The sequence below is a fragment of the Orcinus orca genome, chromosome 15 (genome assembly GCF_937001465.1).
Source record: "Orcinus orca chromosome 15, mOrcOrc1.1, whole genome shotgun sequence".
In the NCBI taxonomy this organism is placed as follows: Eukaryota; Metazoa; Chordata; class Mammalia; order Artiodactyla; family Delphinidae; genus Orcinus; species Orcinus orca.
The window spans coordinates 66,350,667-66,374,030 of record NC_064573.1 but is presented as its reverse complement, the minus strand read 5'-3'; the positions used below and the strand labels follow the sequence as shown (position 1 = coordinate 66,374,030).

General features: G+C 48.4%; 3 protein-coding genes across 8 annotated transcripts in view; 2 read left to right on the top strand and 1 right to left on the bottom strand.

Moving 5' to 3' along the window:
* Positions 1 to 1,747: 1,747 nt before the first annotated feature.
* DUSP18 (dual specificity phosphatase 18) lies at positions 1,748 to 8,877 on the bottom strand. 2 transcript variants are annotated; one of them, XR_007471891.1, is made up of 3 exons: positions 8,472 to 8,877; positions 5,541 to 6,603; positions 1,748 to 4,383 (listed from the first exon to the last, which is right to left on the bottom strand). XR_007471891.1 is itself a non-coding variant. In XM_004283715.4 (2 exons), exon 2 carries the CDS (start codon positions 6,531 to 6,533, stop codon positions 5,967 to 5,969), a length of 567 nt encoding a protein of 188 aa, XP_004283763.1. In that variant the 5' UTR covers positions 6,534 to 6,603; positions 8,472 to 8,877; the 3' UTR covers positions 1,748 to 5,966. The 2 variants fall into 2 exon arrangements, 1 of the variants encoding a protein (XP_004283763.1); XM_004283715.4 differs by having other exon boundaries at positions 1,748 to 6,603.
* On the top strand, positions 8,784 to 15,132 carry C15H5orf52 (chromosome 15 C5orf52 homolog). The gene is made up of 3 exons (XM_004283793.3): positions 8,784 to 9,265; positions 11,343 to 11,456; positions 14,234 to 15,132. The coding sequence occupies exons 1-3, from the start codon at positions 8,784 to 8,786 to the stop codon at positions 14,409 to 14,411; spliced, it is 774 nt and encodes a 257-aa protein (XP_004283841.1). The 3' UTR covers positions 14,412 to 15,132.
* Positions 15,133 to 22,226: 7,094 nt separating this feature from the next.
* The window catches only part of OSBP2 (oxysterol binding protein 2), a 155,641-nt gene continuing 154,503 nt past the window's right edge, over positions 22,227 to 23,364 (top strand). For 3 of the 5 annotated variants that reach the window (XR_007471889.1, XR_007471890.1, XM_049698564.1), the window contains exon 1: positions 22,227 to 23,200. Coding sequence is in view for 3 of the 5 variants with exons in the window: in XM_049698564.1 (XP_049554521.1) it covers positions 22,545 to 23,200 (656 nt within the window). In the remaining 2 variants the exon portion in view is untranslated. The remainder of the gene's footprint in view (positions 23,201 to 23,364) is intronic. The other 2 variants (XM_033412779.2, XM_012538216.3) reach the window with 2 other exon arrangements.

The window sequence follows — 23,364 nt, the reverse complement described above, 5'->3', positions numbered from 1 at the left end:
AAACACTGAGATGACCCAAATGTTGGACTTATCAGAAAAAGACCTTAGAAATGAAAAGATAGAAAGTCTCAACAGAGAAATAGAAGATATAGAAAATAACCAAATTAAAAATTTTAAACTAAGAAAATACATTAATCAAAATTTGAAAATATATTGGATGGCCTTAGTAGCAGAATGGCAGAGGAAATTCAGCGAACTTGGAGTCAGATCCGTAGAAATTATCTGTAGTGAGCAGAACGTCCACCTCTGCCAAATGCCCTGTTCCCTGGAACATGTGACCGTTACTTTACATGATAAAAGAGAGTTTGCAGATGTAACTGAGGTTATGGACTTTAAAATCCGGACTATCTAGATTATTGGGTGGGCCTAGTCTAATCACATGAATCCTTAAAAGCAGAGATTTTTCTCTGGCTGGATTCGGAGGTGCAGCAGAAGGAAAAGTCAGAGGTATTCAAAGCTTGAGAGGGACTCAACCCACTTTTTTTGGAGGGGCCACATGGAAAGCATTAAAAGGAATGTGGGCAGCTTCTAGGAGAACAGAGCAGACCCCAGCTGATAGTTAGTAAGGAAGTGAGGTCTTTTTCAACTACAAGGAACTGAATTCAGTCAACGATCTCAATAAGCTTGGAAGCAGAATCTTCCCCAGAGCCTCCAGTAAAAAACACACATGATTTCAGCCTTAGGAAATGCCTTGATTTTGGCCTTGTGAGACCCTAAGCAGAAGACTCAGTCAAGCCCAGCCAGACTTCTGACCTATAGAAATTGTGAAGTAACAAATAGGTGCTGTTTTAAGCCACTAAGTTTGTGGTAATTTGTCATAGCAGCAAGAGAAAACTAATACATTTCCCAATATGAATAGCAGTGAGAAGTAGTAAGATATTAATTTAAGTGGATTATGAAAAGTTATATGTATATTATAATCTCTAGTGCAACCTCTAACAAAAACTATACAGAATTAAAGTGGAATACTTAAAAATATTAATAATTCAAAAGAAGGCAGGAAAAGGGAAATAAAGGAATGAAAAACAGAAAGGACCAATAGAAAACAATAAAATGGTAGACTTAAATCCAAATATCAATATTTTGGGCATAAACATACCAATTAAGAGACAAATTGGATGTATTAAAAAAGACCCAACTACATGCTGTCTACAGGAAACACACTTTAGGTTAAAAACAAATGGATAGGGCTTCCCTGGTGGCGCAGTGGTTGAGAGACCGCCTGCCGATGCAGGGGACACGGGTTCGTGTCCTGGTCCGGGAGGATCCCACATGCCGCGGAGCGGCTGGACCCGTGAGCCATGGCCGCTGAGCCTGCGCGTCCGGAGCCTGTGCTCCGCAACGGGAGAGGCCACAACGGTGAGAGGCCCGCGTACCGCAAAAAACCCCAAAAAAACAAACAAAAAAAATGGATATAAAAAGATGTATCACGCAAACACTACTTAAAACAAAGCTGGAGTGGTTATATTAATGTCAGACAAAATAGACTTCAAAAAATTAAGAAGGATAAAGAGACAGTGCATATTGATAAAAGGGTCAATTCACCATGAAGACATAACAATCCTAGGTATGTATGCACCTAAAAACAAAGCTTCAAAATACATGAAACAAAAAATAATAGAATTGAAAGGAGATGTACACAAATCCACAATTTTCGTTGGATACTTCAACATTCCTCTCTTAGTAATCAATAGAACAAGGAAAAAGAAAACCAGGAAGAGTGTAAAAGAATTGAAACCACCATCAATCAACTGGTCCTAATTGACATTTATTGAACACTCTATCCAAAATAACCTTTTTTCCCCCAAGTGCATATGAAACATTCACCAAGACAGACCATATCCTACGTCATTAAGTAAACATTAACAAATTTAGAAGAAATGAAATCATATAACATATGTTCTCTGACCTTGATGGAATTAAACTAGAAACCAATAACAGAGAGATGGTTGTAAAATTTCCAAATACTTAGAAGTTAAACTACACATTTCTAAATAATACATGGATTAAGGAGGACATTACAAGGGAAATTAGAAAATGTTTTGAAATGGACAAAAATGAAAATGCAGTATATAAAAATTTGTGGGATGCAGGTCTCAAATCAATAATCTAAGTTTCCACCTTAGGAAATTAGAAAAAAGAGCAAAATAAACTCAAAGCAAGCAGAACTATGGAAATAATAAAGAGCAGAAATCAATGAAATAGAAAAGGGAAGAACAATAGAGAAAATTAAAGACACAAGGTAGGTAATTCTTTAAAAAGATTTTTTAAATTGATAAACCTCTAGCCAGACTAACAAAGAAATAGAGAAGACAAATAATCAGTGTGGAGAATGGAAATGTGATGTCCTGTAGACCCTGAAGTTAATAAGGATATTAAGGGAATACTATAAACAATTCCACATGCATAAATTTGACAATTAGATGAAATGGACCTATTCCTCGAAAATCACAAACTACCAAAACTCACCAAAGATGAAATAGATAATTTGATTAATCCTTTAACTATGAATGGAATTGAATTCTTTGTTAAATCCTTCTGAAAAAGAAATCTCCAGGCCCAAATAGTTTCACTGCTGAAGTCCAGCAAACATTCAAAGAAGAAATAACACCAATTCACATATCTCTTCCAGAAAATAGAAGAGAGAATACTTTCCAACTCTTCCTTAACCTAATAAAGGGCAACTACAAAAAGGCCTATAGCTAACATCATAGTTAATGGTAAAAGACTGAACACCTTCTAAGATTAGATATAAGGTAAGACTTACTATAAAAGCTACAGTAATCAAGATAGTGTGGTATCGGTAAAGAGACAGACACGTATCAAACAGAATGAAGAGTATGCAAAGGCAGCTCAATGCACAAAGGACAGCCTTCAACAAATGGAGTTGAAACCATTAGACATCCACATGAAAAAATATGAACCTCAAACTAAACCTCACACCTTATACAAAAGGATCATGGAAATAAGTGAAAATTTTAAACTCTCAAACATTAGAGAAAATCTTTGTGATATTAGGTTAGGCAAAGTGTTCTCAGACATGACACCAAAACAACAATCCATAAAAGGAAAAACTGGTAAGTAGCACTTCATCAAAATTTAAAACTTTTGCTCTGAAAAATACACTTTTAAGAGAAATGAAAAGACAAGCTAGACTGGGGAAAAATATTTACAAATCCATATCTAATAAAGGACTTGTATCCAGAATATACAAAGAATTCTCAATATTCAATAGTGAGAAAACAACTCAATTTAAAAACGGGTAAAAAAGTTGAATAGACACTTCACCAAAGAGGGAATGTGGAAGGCAATTAAACACACAAAAAGATGCTTAGGGCTTCCCTGGTGGCGCAGTGGTTGAGAGTCCACCTGCTGATGCAGGGGACACGGGTTCGTGCCCCGGTCCGGGAAGATCCCACATGTCGCGGAGCGGCTGGGCCCGTGAGCCATGGCCGCTGAGCCTGCGCGTCCGGAGCCTGTGCTCCGCAACGGGAGAGGCCCCAACAGTGAGAGGGCCGCGTACCGCAAAAAAAAAAAAAAAAAAAAAAAAAAAAGATGCTTAACATCATTAGAGAAATGCAAATTAAAACTGCAATAAGCTAATACCACACACCTATCAGAATGGCTGAAATAAAAAATATTGGCAGTTCCAAATACTGGCGAGAAATTGGATCTCTCATAGTGGAAGGCAAAATGGTATTGCCACTCTGGAAATCTGGTAGTTTCTGAAAGTTAAACATAACCTTTACCATACGACTGAGCAATCCCACTCATAAACTTATGTTCACATAAAAACCTATACACAAATATTTGTAGCAGTTTTATTCAAAATCGCCCAAAACTGGAAACAACCCAGATATCCTTCAACGGGTGAAGGTAAAACAAACTGTAGCGCATCCAACAATGGAATACCACTTAGCCATAAAAAGCAACGTGTGTGAATCTCAAAGACAGACAGAAAGTAGCCAGTCTCTAGATGTGACATCCTCTATGATTCTATGTATGTGGCAATGTGGAAAAGGCAAATCTATAGGGAATGGAGAAGAGATAGGTGTTTGCCAGAGGTTGGTGTGGGGCAAAGGTGTGACTGCCAAGGGGCAGCGTAAGGGAATTCTTTGGTTGATGGAACTGCCCTGTGTCCTGATTGTGGAGGTAGTTACACGAATGTGTTAAAACACAGAGAACTTTACACAGGAGAAAGTTAATTTTATGGTATGTTAATTAAAAATTTTTAAAAACTGAAAAAAAAGATATTCAAATAAATTTCTCTTTAAAAATGTTTTCAAAGAAATTTTCCACCTGGGTTTCTTCCTGATGGGTTTCTTCTGCTTTGGGGGGGGCTCTGCCATACCAGCCCTGGTGTTTGCGGTTCTGTTTATTCATCTGTAAAATGAGATCAGTCTTGAGTAGCGATTTTCCTTCTCCCCTGACCCTAAAATTACACCCCTGGGCAGGCCCTTTGTGGAAGTGAGGGTGGGGCAGGTTTGGAGAAAAGGAGCATTTGGCCTCCAGTGGGCTCTGACCCACGAGCAGTTGTGCTCTTGACTGGCGCATGTACTGTTTGTCTGAAAATCTCTAGATTAGAATAGCTGCTCTTGACCCAGATCCACACACACCTCGGGGGTTTGAACAATCCTGGATTTCAGGGCCTACTGGTAGGGCCCACTCATTTATCCCTTTGGCACATACCCCACTGGACCCCAGCGGTCAGCCAGACCAGGGCACTGGCTCTAATGATCAGCAATCTAAACAAGGCCCTTTGGGGGAAGCTGGAAGTGTGCTCCTTGTTCTAGGAGTCCCAGATTGCACATGGATTAAACATTGTGCTTAATCCAATGGGAAGTCTGAAAAGGCTTCGAGGTCTAGGCCTCCTTAAAGGCAGGGTCTGAAAGGACCGAAACCATTTTTCTCCCACACAGGATGACTTCTTGGAAGAGCACTTTCTAAGCAATAAAGGGCTGTGCGCAGGCGGGGAGCTGCTGTTGTGAAGACGACTTGCTGACCCGGGGCAGCAGGGCCAGAGTATCATTCGTGATGAGAGCTGCCAGTTACACCAAGCACCAAGCACCTACCATGTGCCAGGCACCGTGCTAAGGAAGCACTGAATCTTCATGACAACCTTGTGAGGAAAGGGCTGTCATCGCCTGGACGAGGAAACTGAGGTTCCAAGAGGCCCCACATCACACAGGCAGGAGGTGACAAGGCTGGGTTCCGGTCCACAGCTCCAGCCTTCTGAGCTGAGGCCTGTGAGAGAAACCTCTGAGCCTGATGTCAGGCCTGCTCTCCACACGTGCCCCGAGATGGAGACTAATACCACCTTTCATCAAAGGCTGGTAGGGGATCTTGCCACGTACAACAGCACTCAAAAAGAAATGTTTTTAAAGAAATTTTATACAATGGAATGCTTCCTTTGAAAACTATCTTATGCGTAAGTCCAATCTAGAAGACCAGGGTTGAAGGTGGAAGCAGGGTTGGCTTGGGGCCCCCAGGGCTCCTGGAGTACCACTTGAAGGCTATTCATCCAGTAGGTTGGCACTTACTGTGAGAAGCATGGGAGGTGCCATGATGCTTAAGGCCGGCTTCGTGTTCAAAAGAATGAGGCGGGATTGTGGCAGACCCATTCCTGGGTTGGTTGGTCATGGGGAGGGCTGCAGAATACCAAACTTGCCATATGCGCAGGGTGCTGGTCCATTTGGTTCACTCTTCCCTCTGGTCAGCAGCCATGAGCTGTCACTCACAGGGTAGGAAACTTATCTTCACCATCTTACATTTAATAAGCTGAATCTTTAAAGTTATGAATTATAAGATTAAGAGCTGCAGTACCCTTCCTTTTTACTTGCCCTTAAAAAAGGCATCATCTGGTTTTTCTGTATCAGTGAAAGTAGAATGTTTTAAGTACAGATCTTGGTGTAGGATCAATGGCAGATCTGTACCTCTGACCCTGGGGCAGGGGCTGGTGGAATGGCTCACAGTGGAATCATCAGACGGACCTCCTTCTCATAGATGTCGGGGATCACTCCCATGGGGGAGCTGACCATGTGCACAGTGTTCTTGCCAAACAGCTGGAACTCATAGTGGATGAGCTGCTCCCAAAAGCCATTGTTGGGCCGGATGATGGGCCGGCATGACTTGGTCCATGTGTGGGCATCCAGCAGAGACATGGCGTGGTATTTCATGAGATAGGCAAGGCAGAGGGCGGCCGAGCGGCTCACGCCGGCGGCACAGTGCAACAGGGTGCGGCCCTGCTTCACCTCCACGCTGTGGATGTGGTCTGCAATGGGGTCGAAGAAGTCACAGAGACGCGACATGGGTGTGTCAGCCACAGGCACCTGCACGTAGTGGATGTCCTCATATAAGGTGTTCACCACCTCCACTGAGACGTTGATGACTGTGGTGATGTGGTTGCTGGAGAGCAAGAGCTTGTTGTTGGCTGCTACCCCGTTGCTGATATACAGGCTGCTGGTGATCTGTGAGAGGCCGCTGACCGAGGGCTGCCGGAACTGAACCGGAAAGGCACACGGAGATGCTGTCATCGGGCTGGTGGGTCAGCGGCCAGTGAGACATAGATGCTGCATCTTCCTGCTAGTCTGTGTCTGTAGAAAACTGCAAGGAGGGAGAAGGGACAAATGAGGAGCCAAAGTTCTGTCCCCCCCCACTTAACATAATTCAGTGGCTGCCCACTGTCACGATGAGATGGAGCCCCTAAGCTTGGCTGTCAAGGCCATTTGTGGCCCAGCTCCTGCCCATCTCTTCAGCCTCCTGTTAACCTTTCCCGCGTTCTGAAGGGCCTTGGCTGGGCTGAGCCACTTACAGTTCCATATGGAGGGTGGTCCTCTCTGGCCCAGGGCCTTTCCTGCTCTCATCCTAGAACCCCCTTTCCTTACAAGCCTGTCAGGTCCTAATCTGTTCCATTCAGCAGAGGACTGTTGAGCATTGGGATCGTAGCCAAGGGTCACTTCCTCAGGGAAACCTTCCAGAACGACACCCCTCCCCCATATTTGATCAAGTCCCAGCTCCAGGCAGGCCCTATGTGCCCTGCTTCCTAACATTTCCTGAAGAAGTGCTTTTGCCATGATCTGTCTGTGAGTTCTCTTGAGATATCACTGTATCTATCTTCACGCCTACTATATCACCAGTGCCCAGTTGCGTGTCCCCACAAGTAGGTACTTAAAAATATTTGCTGAGTGAAGAAATGACTCCAACAACCACAACTCTGCCTCCTGAGAGGTTTTCTGGAAAAGATGAGGTCTCTGGCCATGTTTCTCTAGAACTTTGGGGAGGAGCTGGGTGGAGGTGAGGGTGGTTCTTAGGCTGCTGGAGAGGAAGGCCAAAGGCTGCATCGACATATCCTACCTGCCAGTACCCCAGAGTCCAATGCAATAGGCTCACCCCAGGTAGGGCAGATGGGGTTGGTTTGTTCTAGAAGTCTTGTGAGGGTAGGGGAAAAGACCCACCCCCAACTTCACCCAGTTGGAAGCCTAAATGCTAAGGAATGTTCCAGATCCTCATCATCTGAAAACCCAGAGAGAAGTGGACTGAGGGCCCCCAAAACTAGTACCTAGTGGGCAACAGGAATAGGGGAGACTGTTGTTCATCACAGGGACAAAAACTGTGCAGAGGAGATACTGCTCTGCAAGGTGAGGGTAGTAATGAGAGGAAAGTCATTTTCATGCTAGTCAAGAAATATTTATCAGGCACTGTAGTAGGTGCTGGGGATACTGAAATGTACAAGTCAGCCATGCCCCCCCCCTCAGAGCTCAAAGTCTAGTGGGAGAGACAGACATTAAATAGGCAATTATGGGTGCAACAGAGTTGGAAAATAGGGATAACAGTACCTACCTTATAAGAATCTTCTGAGGATTAAATGAGGTAGCCTGGGTAAAGTGTTTAACAACAGGGCCTGGCACATTTATCTACAAATGATAACTACTGTTGCTGTTGTTAGGGAAGTTAAAATGCAGGGCATTATGGGAATGAAGAATAATGGTATTTATTTCAGGCTGGGGCTACGGAGTTGCGAAGATCGCCTGAAGAAATGTCACAAAGATCTGAAGAACGTTTAGCGTGAGGGAGAGGGAGAGGGAGAAAGAGCGACTCGGCAGCATCTCAGTTTCACCATTTTATAGCGTACAAAGCCTTTGGTTCGATCTCCAAAACAGCATAACGAGCCGGTGTCTGGAGTTAATATCTCCATTTTACACACGGGGAAGGTGAGGCGGAGTGGGGAAAAGGACCTGTCTAGGGTCACAAAGCAAGGTTCAAAAGCCGGTCTTTCTGGTCTCATTATGTGTGGGAAAAGTGGGTAAAAACCGCGGAGTTTTCGTTAATACTGGGTTATAAACGTGGAACAAAGTCCAAGGGTTGACGGGAGAAAGGGGCCGCTTCCAGGGGTGAGTCAGGTAGGTTTCCTGGGGAGTTGGCGTTGGAATGGGCTTCTTCGCCCGCTCAGTGTCAAGACCTCGGTGTCTTACCTCTCTCTCGAGGGCGGGAGGGCAGGTTAGTTCAGGAAACAACCTTGGGCGAGGGTCCCCAGGTGAGAGAAGACCGGTCACGACCCAGGAGCCACAATACCCGCCGGCCCGGTGCTCCAGTTTCCATAGCAGTGGTCCCTCGTCGCGGGGAGGAATGGGCCGTGCTGGGTCTCCGCAGAAACCCAGGCCTCGTCTCCCCGTCCCGGAGCTGCCCCGCCCAGATTCACCCGGTTACCCGCCCTGCGATCACGCGGGGACTACAGCAGTCCCAGTCAAGAAGTAGGGTCTGCTCTGCGAGCTGCAACCGGCAGCATGTCCCCAGCCAGTTTCCATGGCAACGCTCCGGGCCGCACCACGGCAGCCGCCGAGGGACAATCCTGCCGCGTCCGCAGCCTTCGGGGCTGTGCTCACAAGGCCCGCCCCCACCCCCCCACCCCGGTCCCGCCTTCCTCTCGCGTCTCCCGGGCAACGCGCGGTGTTCAGCGCCTCGCGTCTGCACAGAGGCTCGCTCCGCGTCTACGCCCCTCACAGATCTTGGTTATCGACCGGGCTCCCGTTCCCGAGTCGCTCTCTAAGGTGGAAGGAGAGAATCTTGCAGTTAGCCAGCAGCCCAGGCCCTCCGTCACATGGAACCTAGGCTCGCCCATTGCTTGTGCGGTAGCCCCCCAGGCGACCACCAGTTCTGGCACCAGCCCGGCCTCGGCCTTCTTCCGGCAGAGCCGGAAGGCTCGGCAGCCGCCCCGACAGATCTGCTTCCTGCGGCCGCGGACCGCTCAGTCGCCGGTGCTCTTCAGGTGCGGCCCGGGGGCCCAGAGCGTTCGTCAGAGCCCGGGCCCCCGGGGGGAGCCGAACTCCCTCAGACCCCTGCTCCCTAAGCCGGCCGCGGGGACCTTGGCCCTGGCTCTTCAGAGCCTCGGGCCCCTCAGAGCCCAGCCCTTTCTTAGACCCCAGGAGAGTCTGAATTTCCCAGCCCAGCGCCTCGCCCGCCGTGGAGCCCGAACGCCCTCAGTCCAGACTCCAAGGGAGTCTGGAATTCCCACCTCCAACCCACATATCCTCCGAATCGCCGCGGGTCCGGCTTTCTAGTGTCCCAGGTTTGACGTCGTGTATCCCGAGGGTCCCTAGCGCCCTCTGGGCCGAGCCTTGAACTTCCTTAGAGCCTGATAGGCGCAGGTCCCCTCAGGCCTGACACTCCCCTCCTCAGCCTCTACTTTCCGCAGTGGCCCAGGGAAAGCCCCCAGTTCCCTCAGCCGGGCCCCAGTCCCCACAGACCCCAGTTTCTCCTCCCCTCCTCCATTTCACAGCCCCCTCACAGCATCCTCCAGGCTCCCACAGAGACCTTGCTTTGGAAAGCAATTTGGTTCAAAATGATCATTATTTATTACTTGAAAGGGAATATTTCCATAAAACTGCCTTTTCCCCCCTTCCCAGGAATTCATGGTAAATTTGGTGCACCACTGAGTGGGTGAAGACTGTTTCATGTGTCTTTAAGTATTTTAGGTCTTTTTTGTTTGTTTTTCTAACGGAATTTGGGAGACTTTTGTGAGCATCTTGATCTCTAAACTAACCTTTTCCAACACCTCATGTCTTTGCTTTCAGAAAAAACGTAAATGGGAGATAAGGGGTGTTTGTTTCTACTAGTTTGTAAATGTAAAAACATTCATAAAACCACAGTTCCAAACTGGCTGAAAATGAATTAGGAAAAATTTTAATCCTTCAAAATGTTTTATCCTTTAAAAATTGTCCTATCAAAATAATATACATTTATCATAGAAAAATCAGGCAAGCAAAATGAATGGCTAGAGACAATCACTATTACCATGTTGGTGTATATTGTTCCAGATCTATTCATATATATGTACTGCAACATGCTTACACATTTTTTTTGCGGGGGCTTGGGGGGGGTATATGTCACAAAACAGTTTACTATTTTGTAATCTTTTTTCCCCCACCCAATACACTTTGGATGTCTGTTTTATTCATAACTGCATAATATTTTATTGTATGACCTAACCACAATTTATTCATTTGCTTCCCTATTGTATATATAGGTAGTTTCCAAATTTTAGAAAGAAAATATTATGAATAATTATTTTTAAGTGGGAAAAGATATGTAGTTGCAAAACCACTTCACAGTGTCACCAAATTATCAAAAAGTGAAAACTCAAGGCCTGGTATTATCCATTTTTGACCAATTCCTCATTTTGACCAAATTGTTATCTCTAGTTTGGCCTGGAGCACCTGGCTCCATTCCATCACACCCCATCCCATACCTCTCACCCTCCAGAGTCTCCTCAAGTCCTTGTCCACCCCAAACTTCCTTCACTTTTCCAGACTTTTCCCAAACCTTTTTCCCTTAGAATTCCCCCATCAACCAACCTAACCTCTGTCCAAACACTTTATTCTCTTTTTTCCTGTTTCCTCTGACCTCCGCCACCCAGATCCCCCTTATACCTAGGCTTCAGCAGTGCCCCCCCACCTCAACCCCCCTCAGATTCATCCCTCTGACTTTGCTTCTTTCATCTAAGATCCTCGCCTCCCATTTCAAACTGTGTTTTCTTAAGATGACTGCTCCTGTGAACAGTTCTGAATCCCTGTTGACACTTCTCTTGTGGATTACTTTGACCTTTCTACATCCTTCTCAGGATGGTTTTCCCTCTCAGCATCCAAGAAACACCCATTTAGCGCACATTTCCTACAAGAAGAAACCTAGGCCTACTCCCTTGCTCCTCTGACAACTATGACAGGGTGGTGCCTCTCCCAAGAAACTTGGGGAAGCCTCAGCCACTACCCCAGGATCCCATCAGATCAGGTCCTGTCCTAGCCCTGGCCTAGCCATCAAGCCTGTACCACCTTGTCCTCCCTCTCCAGCTTAATGAATTCCAGTGAAGCAGCAGTGAAAAAATTTTTGCCCAAGAGCCACTTATCTCGGGTGATTATTCGTGACAACCTCAGTGCACAACGAATCTATGAGATGGAGGTAAAGTTGTCACAAGCTTTTGCATTAGAGGGTGTTAGTGGCTTGATCCATGTTCATTTCACTCTCCCCAAAACCTTGTGGGGAGATCACAGATCTTAGAGGTGATAGGAAGCCATCAAAGTACTCTAATACAAGCCCATTTTACAGAGGAGGCAGTTGAGACTCAGGGTTACTGATTTGCCCAAGGTGTCACAGCTGTTCCTGAGCTGAGGGAACCAAGGAGGACTCCATGTCTTTTGGCTCTGGTGGCATTTTTTTCCCTCAAAGTACATTAGCTTTCTATTTAGGGACTCCCTGAATGGATTCCTACTATCTCCCATAAAAAGAAGTCTTGGCTCTTAGAGCTTGAAGTGTCATTGACACCATTTGGTCATTTTTTTCCTTCAGGGATTATCCCCCACTTTCCACATGAGAACTGAGGCTCTTCTACTTTTTGTTTATAGACAAGAAGGGTTTGACCTGCTTACCCAGCAGCCCTCAGAAGAAGAGGGGAACCGCAGCAGCATCATCCCACAGACCCTGATTAATTCATTAAATACATCTTTGGGGCCTGCTTGGGACAGGCACTGTTTTGGGCACTAGGAAGAGGCTAGTGAACATGATGGACTCTGAGAATGTACTCGTTTCTTCCAGCAGAGCAGGCAGCCCAGAGTTGAACCGCTGTCCCCTTCTTGACTCTGTTGAACCTCCCTCCATGTTCCAGGACCAAATCTGGATGGCGCATGGGATTCTGACATTGAAAACAGTGAGAAAGATGTAAGAGATAGTGTCAGATCCTCTTAAGGGTCACAGAGACCAAAAGAAGACTGGAGGCCTGGGTGTTTCTCCCTCTGCTAAATTTCCAGTGGCGTGGTGTAGTGGAAATAGGGTGGACTTGGACATGGGCAGGCCAGCTTTGTGTGAACTTGGGGAGTCACTTTTCCTCCAGGACTCTTTTCTCATTTGTAAAACAGGATGTATTGGGATCCTCTCAGTTGCAGGTGACACAAACTGAACTTGAACTCGTTCAAGCAAAATAGAGAATGATGAGTTTACATAATCAAGGGTAGATAGGGCAGGGTCACCAATGTTTGGGATGAGTGATGTCAAGGGCTCCAATGCCATTGGATGTGTCTTCCACTCTCCCTATCAACTCCCCTTCTGCTTCTTTCTGCATGTTGGTATCGTTATCAGGCTGGCTGTCCCTGGGGAGCATGGCCACAGGAAACCCTGGCCTGTAGCCCAGAAAGGAAATGGAGTGCTTCCATTGTTGGTCAAGTTAGACAAATCCTGGAGAAGGACTCCAGTTGGCTCAAGTTGGGTCACGGGCCCATCCATGCCCCAGTCAACTGTGGTCAGGTAGTGTAGGCTACTCTGACTGGCCCAGGATGGGTTGGGGGCCAACCCCTATAACCAGTGGGTTTGGAGATATTGCACCTCTGGTAAGTGGGGTGAGGATCTGTGAGATATAACTGGAAACTCTCTTGAGTTGGCTTTATATATGCCATCCTCCAGCCATCCAGAAGTTCTCCTTTTGAAGCCATATTGAACCCTTACATGTTTTGGGTACACAATGTCCATTATGTATTATTACCCCATTTAATAGTTCAGCAAACCGAGGCTCAGAGATGGAGTAACTTCACTAAGGGGTATCATTGTGGACTTGCAAACCCAGGTCTGACTGACCATGGTGCAGGATGTTCTCCCTAAGGACAGGGACTGTCTTCTCTGTAGACCCAGTGACTTGCTGCGGGCCCAGCTTGTAGGAACTCAGTAGATTTGAGAGGCTTGAGTGGCAGCGTGGCAGTCTTTCTCTCTCCCCCGCAAAGTGCTCCCAGCTTTGGCTAGCCACTGGCTTCTCAGGGCCTGCAGGAGGGCAGCTAAGATCTAGTGTCTTGGGAATCCTCTGAGCAACGCTCTGAGAACAGTGGATGATGGCCGGTATCCCTTTATCTATGGCCACAGTTCTCAACCAGGACTGCTTTGCTCCTCAGGGACTCTGGCGCTGTCTGGAGGCCTTTTTGGTAGCACAAGTGAGAGTGGGATGGTGCTACTGGCATTTAGTAGGTGGAGGCCAGGGATGCTAATGCTGCAAAATATCTTACAATGCACAGGCCAGCCCCCTGCCACAAAGAATTACCTGGCCCCATGTCAGTAGTACCAAGGTCAAGAAACCCTGATCCATAGTAAAAGTGCTATCACTCTGTGCCTTGCTTAGAAATATCTGGGCATGTGTCCCACCTTCCTGACTAATGTTGTAGTTGCTGTGAAGACCTGCAGCTGATTTTTCATAGTATCCTCTCCACAGCTAACTCATTGGAATAAGTAAATGAATAAGACAAAGGGTATGCCTTCCCAAAGCTAGCAGTCTTGTTGGGGACAGGATAGAAATGGTAGAATAGAATAAATAAGTAGAGTTCAGTGTGACATAGGGGGTGTCACCAACAATATGTGGGGGGCACCAAGTGAGTAATAGGGACTGGGTGATAGGAGTTAAGGAAGGGGGTTTACAAAATGCACCCTTTCTCCTCCTCCCCTCCCCTCTCTTTCTCACCACTCTTCAAATAGAGATGTTAGGTCAAAATCAGGCTCTGAGGCTGCACACTGTCAGAAGGTACCATAGGAGTTACCTAGCTCAATGCCCTCACTTTAAAATAGGGAAACAGAGGCTCCCTGTGAGCCAAGTTATTGATGAAATATTGGGTCCAGCTGGCTCCTTTTCCACCCTCATATCAGGAGCACAGATGCCTCTCTTACCGTGAAGTAGCTTCTTCATCCTAAACTCACCTCTGTTTTTTGTAAGAGCCTCAGAGAAGACCAAGAACAAGATGGGCCACTTGTATGACCACCTGAAAAAAAAATTCATGACAGACCAGCTCAGAAAGCTGGGGCACTGGCGATGGGAATCCATGAACGTCCGGCAGTACCTGGATAGCATCCGAGTGTACAAGGAGCCTAACAAGAAAGACCAACCACCCTAGTCAAGGCAGAGTGATCTGCCCTGGGGCCATGATGACACTAGGCTGACGGGAGAAGAGCTGGAAGGGAGCCAGTCTACACCACTGTAGAACAACAATAAATGAGACTAGTGGACAGTGGAGCACAAAACCCCTCAGCAATTCTAATATTTCTTGCCCTGTCCCATCCCCTCTTTTCTGGTGAAGGTGATTCTGATAGTTCTGTAGCTGCCCAAGTGGAAATGGCTGAATCGAACCAGCTTCCAAGGTTAAGGTATGACCTTTGGTACCCACATGTCTGGTACAATGCCAGGCCAGGTGCACTGGGACGGTGGTACCTTGGATGGGAAGGGCTCGGTAATGCCGCTGCCTGGCATTCCAGTGGTAAGGAGTCAGGGTGGGGCATCAGGCAGACCTGGGTTAAGGGCTATTTCTGCCATCCATCAGCTGTGTGACTTTGTAACCTCTCTGAGCCTCTGTTTCCTTATCCTAAAGAGTGGGGAAGTAGTGCGGGAACCTACCTCCAAGAACTGGCATGAGGATGTGGAGCGCCTGGACCGGGGCCTGTCATTCTCAGTGGCTCTCATCACGATGCCTGCAGTTAGGTTCCAGCCTTGTCAGTCCCCACTTCCTGGCCTGCCTGCTGTCCCAGCTATGCCCCGACAGCCCACGACATGCCTTTACTTGCTCAGGCTCCTCATCTAGAATGCCTCTTCAGCCCCTCAGGGCTCTCAGGAAGCTCTGCATCCTTCAAGCCTTATCTCAATGCCATCCCTCCCACTCCACAAGCTTCTCTGACCGTCTTCTGCCTCCTGCCTGCCCCTCCCCCACCCTGCCCAAGCCACGTGGGTTCCCCTCCACTCTGAACTTGGCTTACCTGTGGTGGCTTCACTCTGCCTTCCATGGTAGATGTTGGATATTTGTCCCAGCCCTTGATTAGACTGTACAGTCTTTGACAGCGGGGGCCAAGGATCCCCCAAGATTTAGTTCAGGCCTCTTCCGTGCCATTTCCCCCACCCAGCCCCACCAGAAAAGGCTGCTCCTTCCTGTGCCAACACGTCTGTCTGCACTGAGCATGCAGTTGGCCATTTCTTGTTGCTCCCTGTCTCCCTGACCACATTGTGAATGTCTCGATGGCTAGGATGCTGACTCGTTCATCTCTGCAACCACAATGCCCAGTAACATTGAGTAGTTACTCTATGTTTTTTGAATAAATGTTCATTCCTTTGTTTAATTACAGCTTCAGCACAGTGCACAGAGTAAGGGCCTGGTACATATTTTTTAAAGTTAACCAAGTCCTCTCACTTTACAGATGAGGAAACTGAGGCCCAGAGAGGTGACCTGACTTGCCTAAGGTCATGCAGCAAGTTAGTGGCAGAGAACTAGAAGCAGGTTTCCCGACTGGCGTGGAGTGGTCATTCTGCATCACCACAGTTGCTAGGTAAGGACCTCAGTCCTCTTGGTGGCTTTCAGAAGCCCTCTTCATTCGTCCTCATCCTCATCCAGGTGTGGGGAACCGGATGTCAATGATGCTTTTATTTTCCCCTTTTTTTTTTTTGGCCCACTGCTTGGCATGTGGGATCTTATTAGTTCCCCAACCAGGGATTAAACCCACACCCCCCTGCACTGGAAGTGCCAGATTCTTAACCACTGGACCACCAGGGAAGTCCCCTATTTTCTCTTTTAATGGTCTTCTTTTGAAAACATGATACTTTTCAGTGGGAGCCCAAATAGTCTTTTTCTAGGTTTTTGTCTGTTTTCTTGGCTAAACACAACTGATTAGAATAATTGACTTTAAATATTTAAATTTTATTATACAAGCAATATGACCACATTTGCCCAAAACAAAAATTCTTCTATTAGATCAACCATTGCTAGCATTTTGATGTGTTTCTTATATTTTGTGTATTTGTTTCATTTCAACAACAGTCTTTTTCCTTGGCACTGTACCTAGAGAAGGGGAAAGGAAGGCTTTGGGGATCCTGGTGTCTTCAGAAGGCCCACAGAGCAGCCCCAGCCCCTATTTTCTCCAGAATGTCCCCAGGAATTCTCCACCTACTAGATCTTCCCTGATGCAGCCTCTCTGAGACTCACCCCAGTCTAGCCTCTGGCCACATGTACCCTTCTTCCCTAGACGGCTGGCCTTGGCAGAGGGTCTTTGCATCCTCATGCTGTGGCCCAACGGACTGGGGGACCCCTGGGAGTGGGGCAGGTGGGGGAGTTGGCATGTCAACCTAATAAGTCACTTTATAAGCCACTAACTCATCTCAGACTGTGTGGACTTAGTCTTCCCACTTTTGCATGAAAAAACCAGAGGATGTTGTATTTAAGTAAGAAACAAGAAGTGATGAAATTCTGGAGAAGCCGCCTAATTGTTGAGAGAAAAAAAAAATAAAAGGGAAGGAAAATCAGTGAAGGAAGAATGGAGGAGTGTTGGATGGGAAGATATTATTTGAGAAATAGAATCCTGAAGCTAAGGAGGGCCTTAGGGATTCTTTAGTCCAGAGGACACACACACACACACACACAAACAGAACTCTTAGTTCAAATGAGGTCTCACCTGGAAGCCCATTCCAGTAAAACCAGTGACATATTCACATTTATTGAGCACTCATATTCCAGGCACAAGGCTTAGCTCTTTTCAGACATGAGTCATTGATTCCTCCCAACAATAAAGTAAGTAATTTTCTTAGCCCCGTTTTATAGATGAGAAACTGAGGCTCAGAGAGCAAGAATCCCACCTAAAATTGGGCAGCTAGTAAGTGACAAAGCCCACCCGAAGCCTGTCTCATCCAAAGACCATCTCCTAAGTGCCATGTGATAAGCTCCCAATCTTTATCACTCTAGTTGGAAGTGGAGGCTAGGGACCCTGAGCCCTCGGGAGCATGAGTTCACAGACGGTGATGTGGAGCCTCAGCTGTGTTGTCAGCTACCTGAGGTTAGGTGTTTCACAGAGAGCTGGACTAAACTCCAGGTCCCCCTTCTACCGGGTAGCTAAGGGGAACTTGTCACCCATTCTGGGATGGACAGACTGTTAGGGAGAGTTAGGCTGCGTTAGCTGTGGATGAGGCACATGCCCACCCAGGAAGTGGAAGAACAGAACACAGGAGTCCTGACCATTGCCCATTAGCTATGTAAAGATGTTTTCAGTTTTGTCCTCAGGAAACCTTTGTGGAATACCCTTTGTGTCTGAAGAACCATGCTGATGGCAGGGGGCAGATGAATGATGTTCTTTTAATGGGATTGAGTGTCTTGGGTGTACCTTTAATTCTTGCTGAAGACACATTTCCTTCCCTCCTCCCCTTTCACCACATGCACGTCACTCCTTTAGGGTACTTGAAAAGCCTTCCCAGTTTAAAAATCTTGCTAGGTGCACAGTGGACCTAGTTCCTTCTCCAGAGTTCTCCATGACCTGGAACAAAGGGAGGGAACTTCTGTTTACCGAACACCTGTTACACGCAAGGCATTTTATATCCTACCTCATTCAGTCCTCACAACTGTACTCTTCAGGTATCACGCCCACTTTTAAGGTGAGGAACCCGAGGCACAGAGAGGCTAAGGAACTTACTTGGAGTCGCTAGGTTTGAACCAGGGTGTGAGATGCATAAGGCGTACTCTTTCCACGCCACCCGGCTGCCCCAGTGATGCTCGGCTTCATTGCAAGCACCGCCCTCAGTTTCAGCCATTGTCGGCTGCAGGAACTGCTCTGTGAGGGATGCCCATTCATGGCCCTGGGCCCTGACTTTCCTCCTAGGCTACCATTCTTGGCCATGTGGTCAGTGACATGACAGGGAGGAATTCTTGGGTGAGGACTCGTTCCCCTCATGGCACGTCCCAGCTCCAGGCTGTCAGGCAGGGGCAATGGCTTCAGATCCCAGCAGGTGGATGTGGAGCAGCCTACCAAGGGGCTAGGCAGCTAGAATTATAGGGGCAGTTAGTCAGGGAGCAGGGGAGGCAGTTGCAGCTAAGAGTGATCCCAAAGTTCTTACGTATCCACCCCATCCATCTATCCACATACCCATCCACCCATCCACTCACTTATCCATCTGTCCATGTGGCACTTCACCCCACAATCAGAACACAAAGGTGGAGAAACTGATTTTCTTGTTTGCTGTGACACCTCTCACTTCTCCCAATCATTGTGGGGAAATGGGGTGACCTGCCGACAGGGAGTGCCTCTGCCCTGATTCACTCCAACCTTGGACAAGTCACATCTCCGCGCTGAGAGTTTGGGGAGCTGGAAAAACCTCAGAGCTACCTCACGCAGGCCCTTTCTCTTATTTCATCAACGGGTGACAGAGGCAGAGAGTGGGGAACTGTCTTGCCAAGGTCAGATAAGGAATTAGTGTTGGATTTGGGACTGGATGCCAGGGCGCTGCCACTCATTTGTAAAGTGGGAATGGGAATCCTGGCTCTCCTCACTTCCTGGGATTGTAGGGAGGACCCCACGAGATAAGTGGTGGCAAAGTGCTTTGAGAAGTGAGGTCACCAGGGCAGAAAGTCCCAGAGGTGCAACCAAGGCCCCAACTGCTGGGCCAGCACAGATCCCACAATGACCACAAGGGGTCAGCAGACGCACGTGCACTCAGCTGGGATCTGCTGGAAGGCGCATACCTGTGAGCCAGGGCCTGGCAGGGAGACCAAATCATTTAATTCCTGGAGACCCCTAGCACAAACAAGAGGATGGATGCATCTCAGCCCAGCCCATTGTTGAATCGGGAAGTGTTATTCGGGTATTACAATTCAGAGCCTGGTCCAGCCGCTGACTCGGGAACTCTGCAGGGCTTTGAGGGCTCAGGGGGCTGGGCCAGGAGCAGGCCTTGACTGGGACCCCCTGTCTCCCCCAGTAACCTTTCTCTGGGCTTCAGCTCTCTAACCTGCAACTGTTCCAAGGAGGGTGGTGCTGGTGGCTGATGTCTGCACTTCCTTCTGTTCTCAAGCCTGGGATGTGGCACAGAGCTTTGCACACATAATGCTCCATAAATGTCTGCTGAGTAAATGGGAGCAACTCCTGCCCCGAGCAAAGCCAGAAAAATCCAGGTCAGCTTGTGGCCACAGATACAAATGTAGATGCTGGTTTTTGTCTCCTTTACCCAGGAAAAGAGATGCACAAACTAAGAGGGAGGCAGGGCAGCATGTAGCTAAGAGCACAAATTTGGAAGGAAGGCCTCAGTTCAAATCCCAGGTCAGCTGCTTTCCAGCTCTATGCCCCTTAGCAAGTGCCCTGTAAAATAAGCCGGTGTAGATTTCCTCTGCTGTTATGCAATTAGATCTGGCTTACCTCTTGTCCCTTTGCCGAATGAGAATATCTGGCTGGAAGCTCTGCGTCGTAGGGCAGAATGAGAAATAGCAGAGTCAGGAGGGCTGTGTTCTGTGGTGCCAACATCCACTATGCAAGCCCTTGCTGACCTCAGGTGTTTCATTCAGTTTCTTTAGAGAAGAGACATGTTTTCTGCCTGGGAGAAATGTTACCTGCACTTTGCAAACTTCAGTGTAGAGAGGGGTAGGGCAGTGGGTTGGAGCAGTTATCCTCCCACCTCCCCCCCACCCCCTGCCCCCACCGTCCGTGCTCCAGGTTGTATGTGAGTCTGTTTATTATGCACTGAGCAGATATGAAAGGATATTGGAAAATATGTGTACGGCATACAAATAATACCCATGGGCTCACAAACCTGTTTGAGGAATAAAATCCCCCATTTTAGTTCCCTGTTCTCACTCCTACCCTCTGCCATAACCTGTTGACTTTGAGCCCAACGCTTCCCTGGATTCTCTCAAGCCAGCTGGCTCCTACCTCCCCTTTAGCTGGCTTAGACAATGTTCTCAGCTGCTGCTTCCACCTGTTTTGCTCATAAGAGTTCTCATCCTCTTTCCATATTCTAAGCACTTGTTGAAATCTCTCATTCATCAGTGATCCGTCTTTCTTTCTTTCTTTTTTTGGCCATGCCGCACGGCGTGCGGGATCTTAGTTCCCCGATCAGGAATCAAACCCGTGCTCCCTGCAGTGGAAGCTCGGAGTCCTAACCACTGGGATGCCAGGGAATTCCCTCAGTGATCCATCTTTATTTAAAATTGAAACACTCCCAACATGGCCTTCCCAAGCCCTCTTAACTGTTCTCTTTTTCTCCATGGCATGTCACCTTCTAAATGATTTATTTGGTATATTTCTGTCTCTTCTTACTAGAATGTAAGTTCCAGGATGGCAGGAATTTTTGTCAGATTTCTTTCACTGCTCAATCATCAGGGCCTAGAAGAAGACTTGGCATATGATATGAATTCAATGAACATTTGTTAAATAAAGTCTTCTTTCTATTTCTATTGCTGTTGAATGCTTAGTACTTTTGGAATTTTTTATACTTTTGTTTCAGTGGGGTCTCTTTGGGTCTCAAGAAAGATGGAAGGCAAACATGGGTTCTTGTCAGATACCCTGAGCTAAAAGTCTCAGTGTCAGTTGTCCTTAATGTGGAGGGATCATGGACCCCTTTAAGATTATGATGAAACCTACCACAAATCGGCACTTACACTTAAAATTTACATATAATTTATGAAAACCATACACTTCATCTTAAGGACCTGTTCTCTTAGAACATTTCTGGAAAGATGTGTAGAAACTATCAACACACTAGCCCCAGAGAGGAGGAAGAGGGGAGCTCTTCTTTCATTATATATCCTGTATACTTCAGTTCTATATAGTGCAAGCATTACAATTTCAAAGTTTTAGAAACCAGTTAAATATTTTAAAGAAACCTATGTTCTAACCCCTTGGGGTGATCACAAGCTCACATGTGTTCAGGGGCTAGGGAGGTCAGTGCACGTGGCTTTAGGACAATAGGCAGAGGTGGCTAAACGGAGCTTGCACACTCCACCCCAAGATGCTTAAATGCAAATGGCATGAAAAACATGGTGTTGATCAAACTTTTCTGGACTGTTTTTTTTTAAATATAATTATTTATATTTATTTTTGCCTGCATTGGGTCTTCATTGCTGCCCGCGGGCTTTCTCTAGTTGCGGAGAGCGGGGGCTACTCTTTGTTGCGGTGCACGGGCTTCTCATTGCGGTGGCTTCTCTTGTTGCAGAGCACCGGCTCTAGGCGCGCGGGCTTCAGTAGTTGTGGTGCACAGGCTTAGTTGTTCTGCAACATGTGGGATCTTCCCACACCAGGGCTCTAACCCGTGTTCCCTGCATTGGCAGGTGGATTCTTAACCACTGCGCCACCAGGGAAGCCCAGGATAGATTCTTTAAAATCAGTGATGTTTAACCTTTCTGGGATCACAGACTCCTTTGGGAATCCCATGGAAACTAGGGACCTTCCCCCAGGAAAATGCACAGACAGGTAAAACTCCACAGGCTACTGCAGCATCTTCACAGACCGCCAGCTAAGGTTACCCAGGCATGTCCAGGAGCTCCAAGAACTTCGCTTTTGGATGCGTTCCTTGTACTAAAACGCTCGGCTTACTAAACTCTTTCTCTATTCCTTTAGAGAGCCTGAACTATGTTGCCACTTGCGGCGAAGTGTCCTGGCCAAAGCAGAGGCCAGCTGGCCCAGATGGTGGGGCGGTGGCTTCGGGCCCGTGAGCCTGGTGGCAGCGGGAGGGACCCATAGACAGGTAGTGGCTGCCATGGGGGGCGGTGGGCGTCCTCCTCAGCTTTTAGCGTCATCCGGCTGGGCCTCTGCGCTTCGGGAGCATGTTCTGGGTTTTGGGGAGCGAACCTGCCCGGGTCAGAGGCGGGGAGCTCCGGCGCGGGGCCCGCGAACAGAGCTGCGCTGGGAGCCGGCGGGCTCCGCATTCATCATTGTTCCCACAGCGCCTGGCACGGGTTGGGGCGCAGGCAGGGATGGTGGTTCAAAGCGCGCCGTCCCTTCCGCGTCGCCCGCTCGCCGAGCTCTCGCCCCACAAGCGTTTCCTGGGCGCCTTCCAAGGGCCAGCCCCGGAGCCGGGAGCTGGCGACGCAAGGGAGGGACGAGGGTCCAAGTCCAGCCCGCTGCACGCCTGGGTGCAGGAGCATGCTGGCGAAGGCGGCGCGGGGCGCACTGGCAGCGAAGAGACCCGCGCGCGCCCCTGCCGCGCGCTCGTGACGGTGCCCCCGGCCCCGCCCCAGGCCTCCGCCTCTCACTTCCCCCCTCCCCCCGGCTCGGCCGCGCTCCGGTTGACGGGCTCCATGGGGAAAGCGGCCGCTCTGTGCCGAGGCGGTGGCTGTGGCGGCCGGTCCCGCGGGCTCTCGTCGTTCTTCACGGTTGTCCCCTGCCTGTCCTGCCACACGGCGGCGCCGAGCATGAGCGCTTCCACGCCCGGCTCCGAGCCGGAGCCCAAGCCTCAACACCAGGCGGTGCCCCAGCCCAAACGGGATCTGGTGTCAGAACAGGTGTCGGAGCCAGTTTCTGAGCCGGTGCCAGGATCGGAGCCTGAGTCCAGGAAGATGTCTGAGCCAAGGCCAGGGTTCAAACAGGAATTGGAACTGCTGCAGGGGTTGGGGACCGGATCAGGTCACCGGGAAGAGTTGGGCTCAAGCCTGGGGGCTGGGCCCTTCACCAAGGCCCCATCCGAGCAGGTGCTGGCGCTGGGGCCAGTAGTGGGGAGCGTGCCCTTGACCAAACTCGAGTCTGGGTTGTTGCCGGCATCAAAGGCTCCGCGACCAGGGCAGGTGAAGACACATCTTGGGGCTCCAGTGCCAGGGAGTGGCTCGCCCTCTGCTCTCCCGATGGTCTCACTTCCTCTGGACAGCTTCAAGGGCTGGCTTCTCAAGTGGACCAACTACCTGAAGGGCTACCAGCGGCGCTGGTTCGTGCTCAGCAACGGCCTCCTGTCTTACTACAGGTATGGAAGTGTCAGGGTGGGTTGGCTGAGTTTGGAGGGTGGTGATGCTGCAGCCATGGTGACAGAGGGCATCCAGAGTTGGAGGGCACTGCCACTGGCCTGGAGATGTTTGGGAACTCGCACTCCAGCAGGAGAAATAATGCCTCTGGCCAACCTTCAAGGGC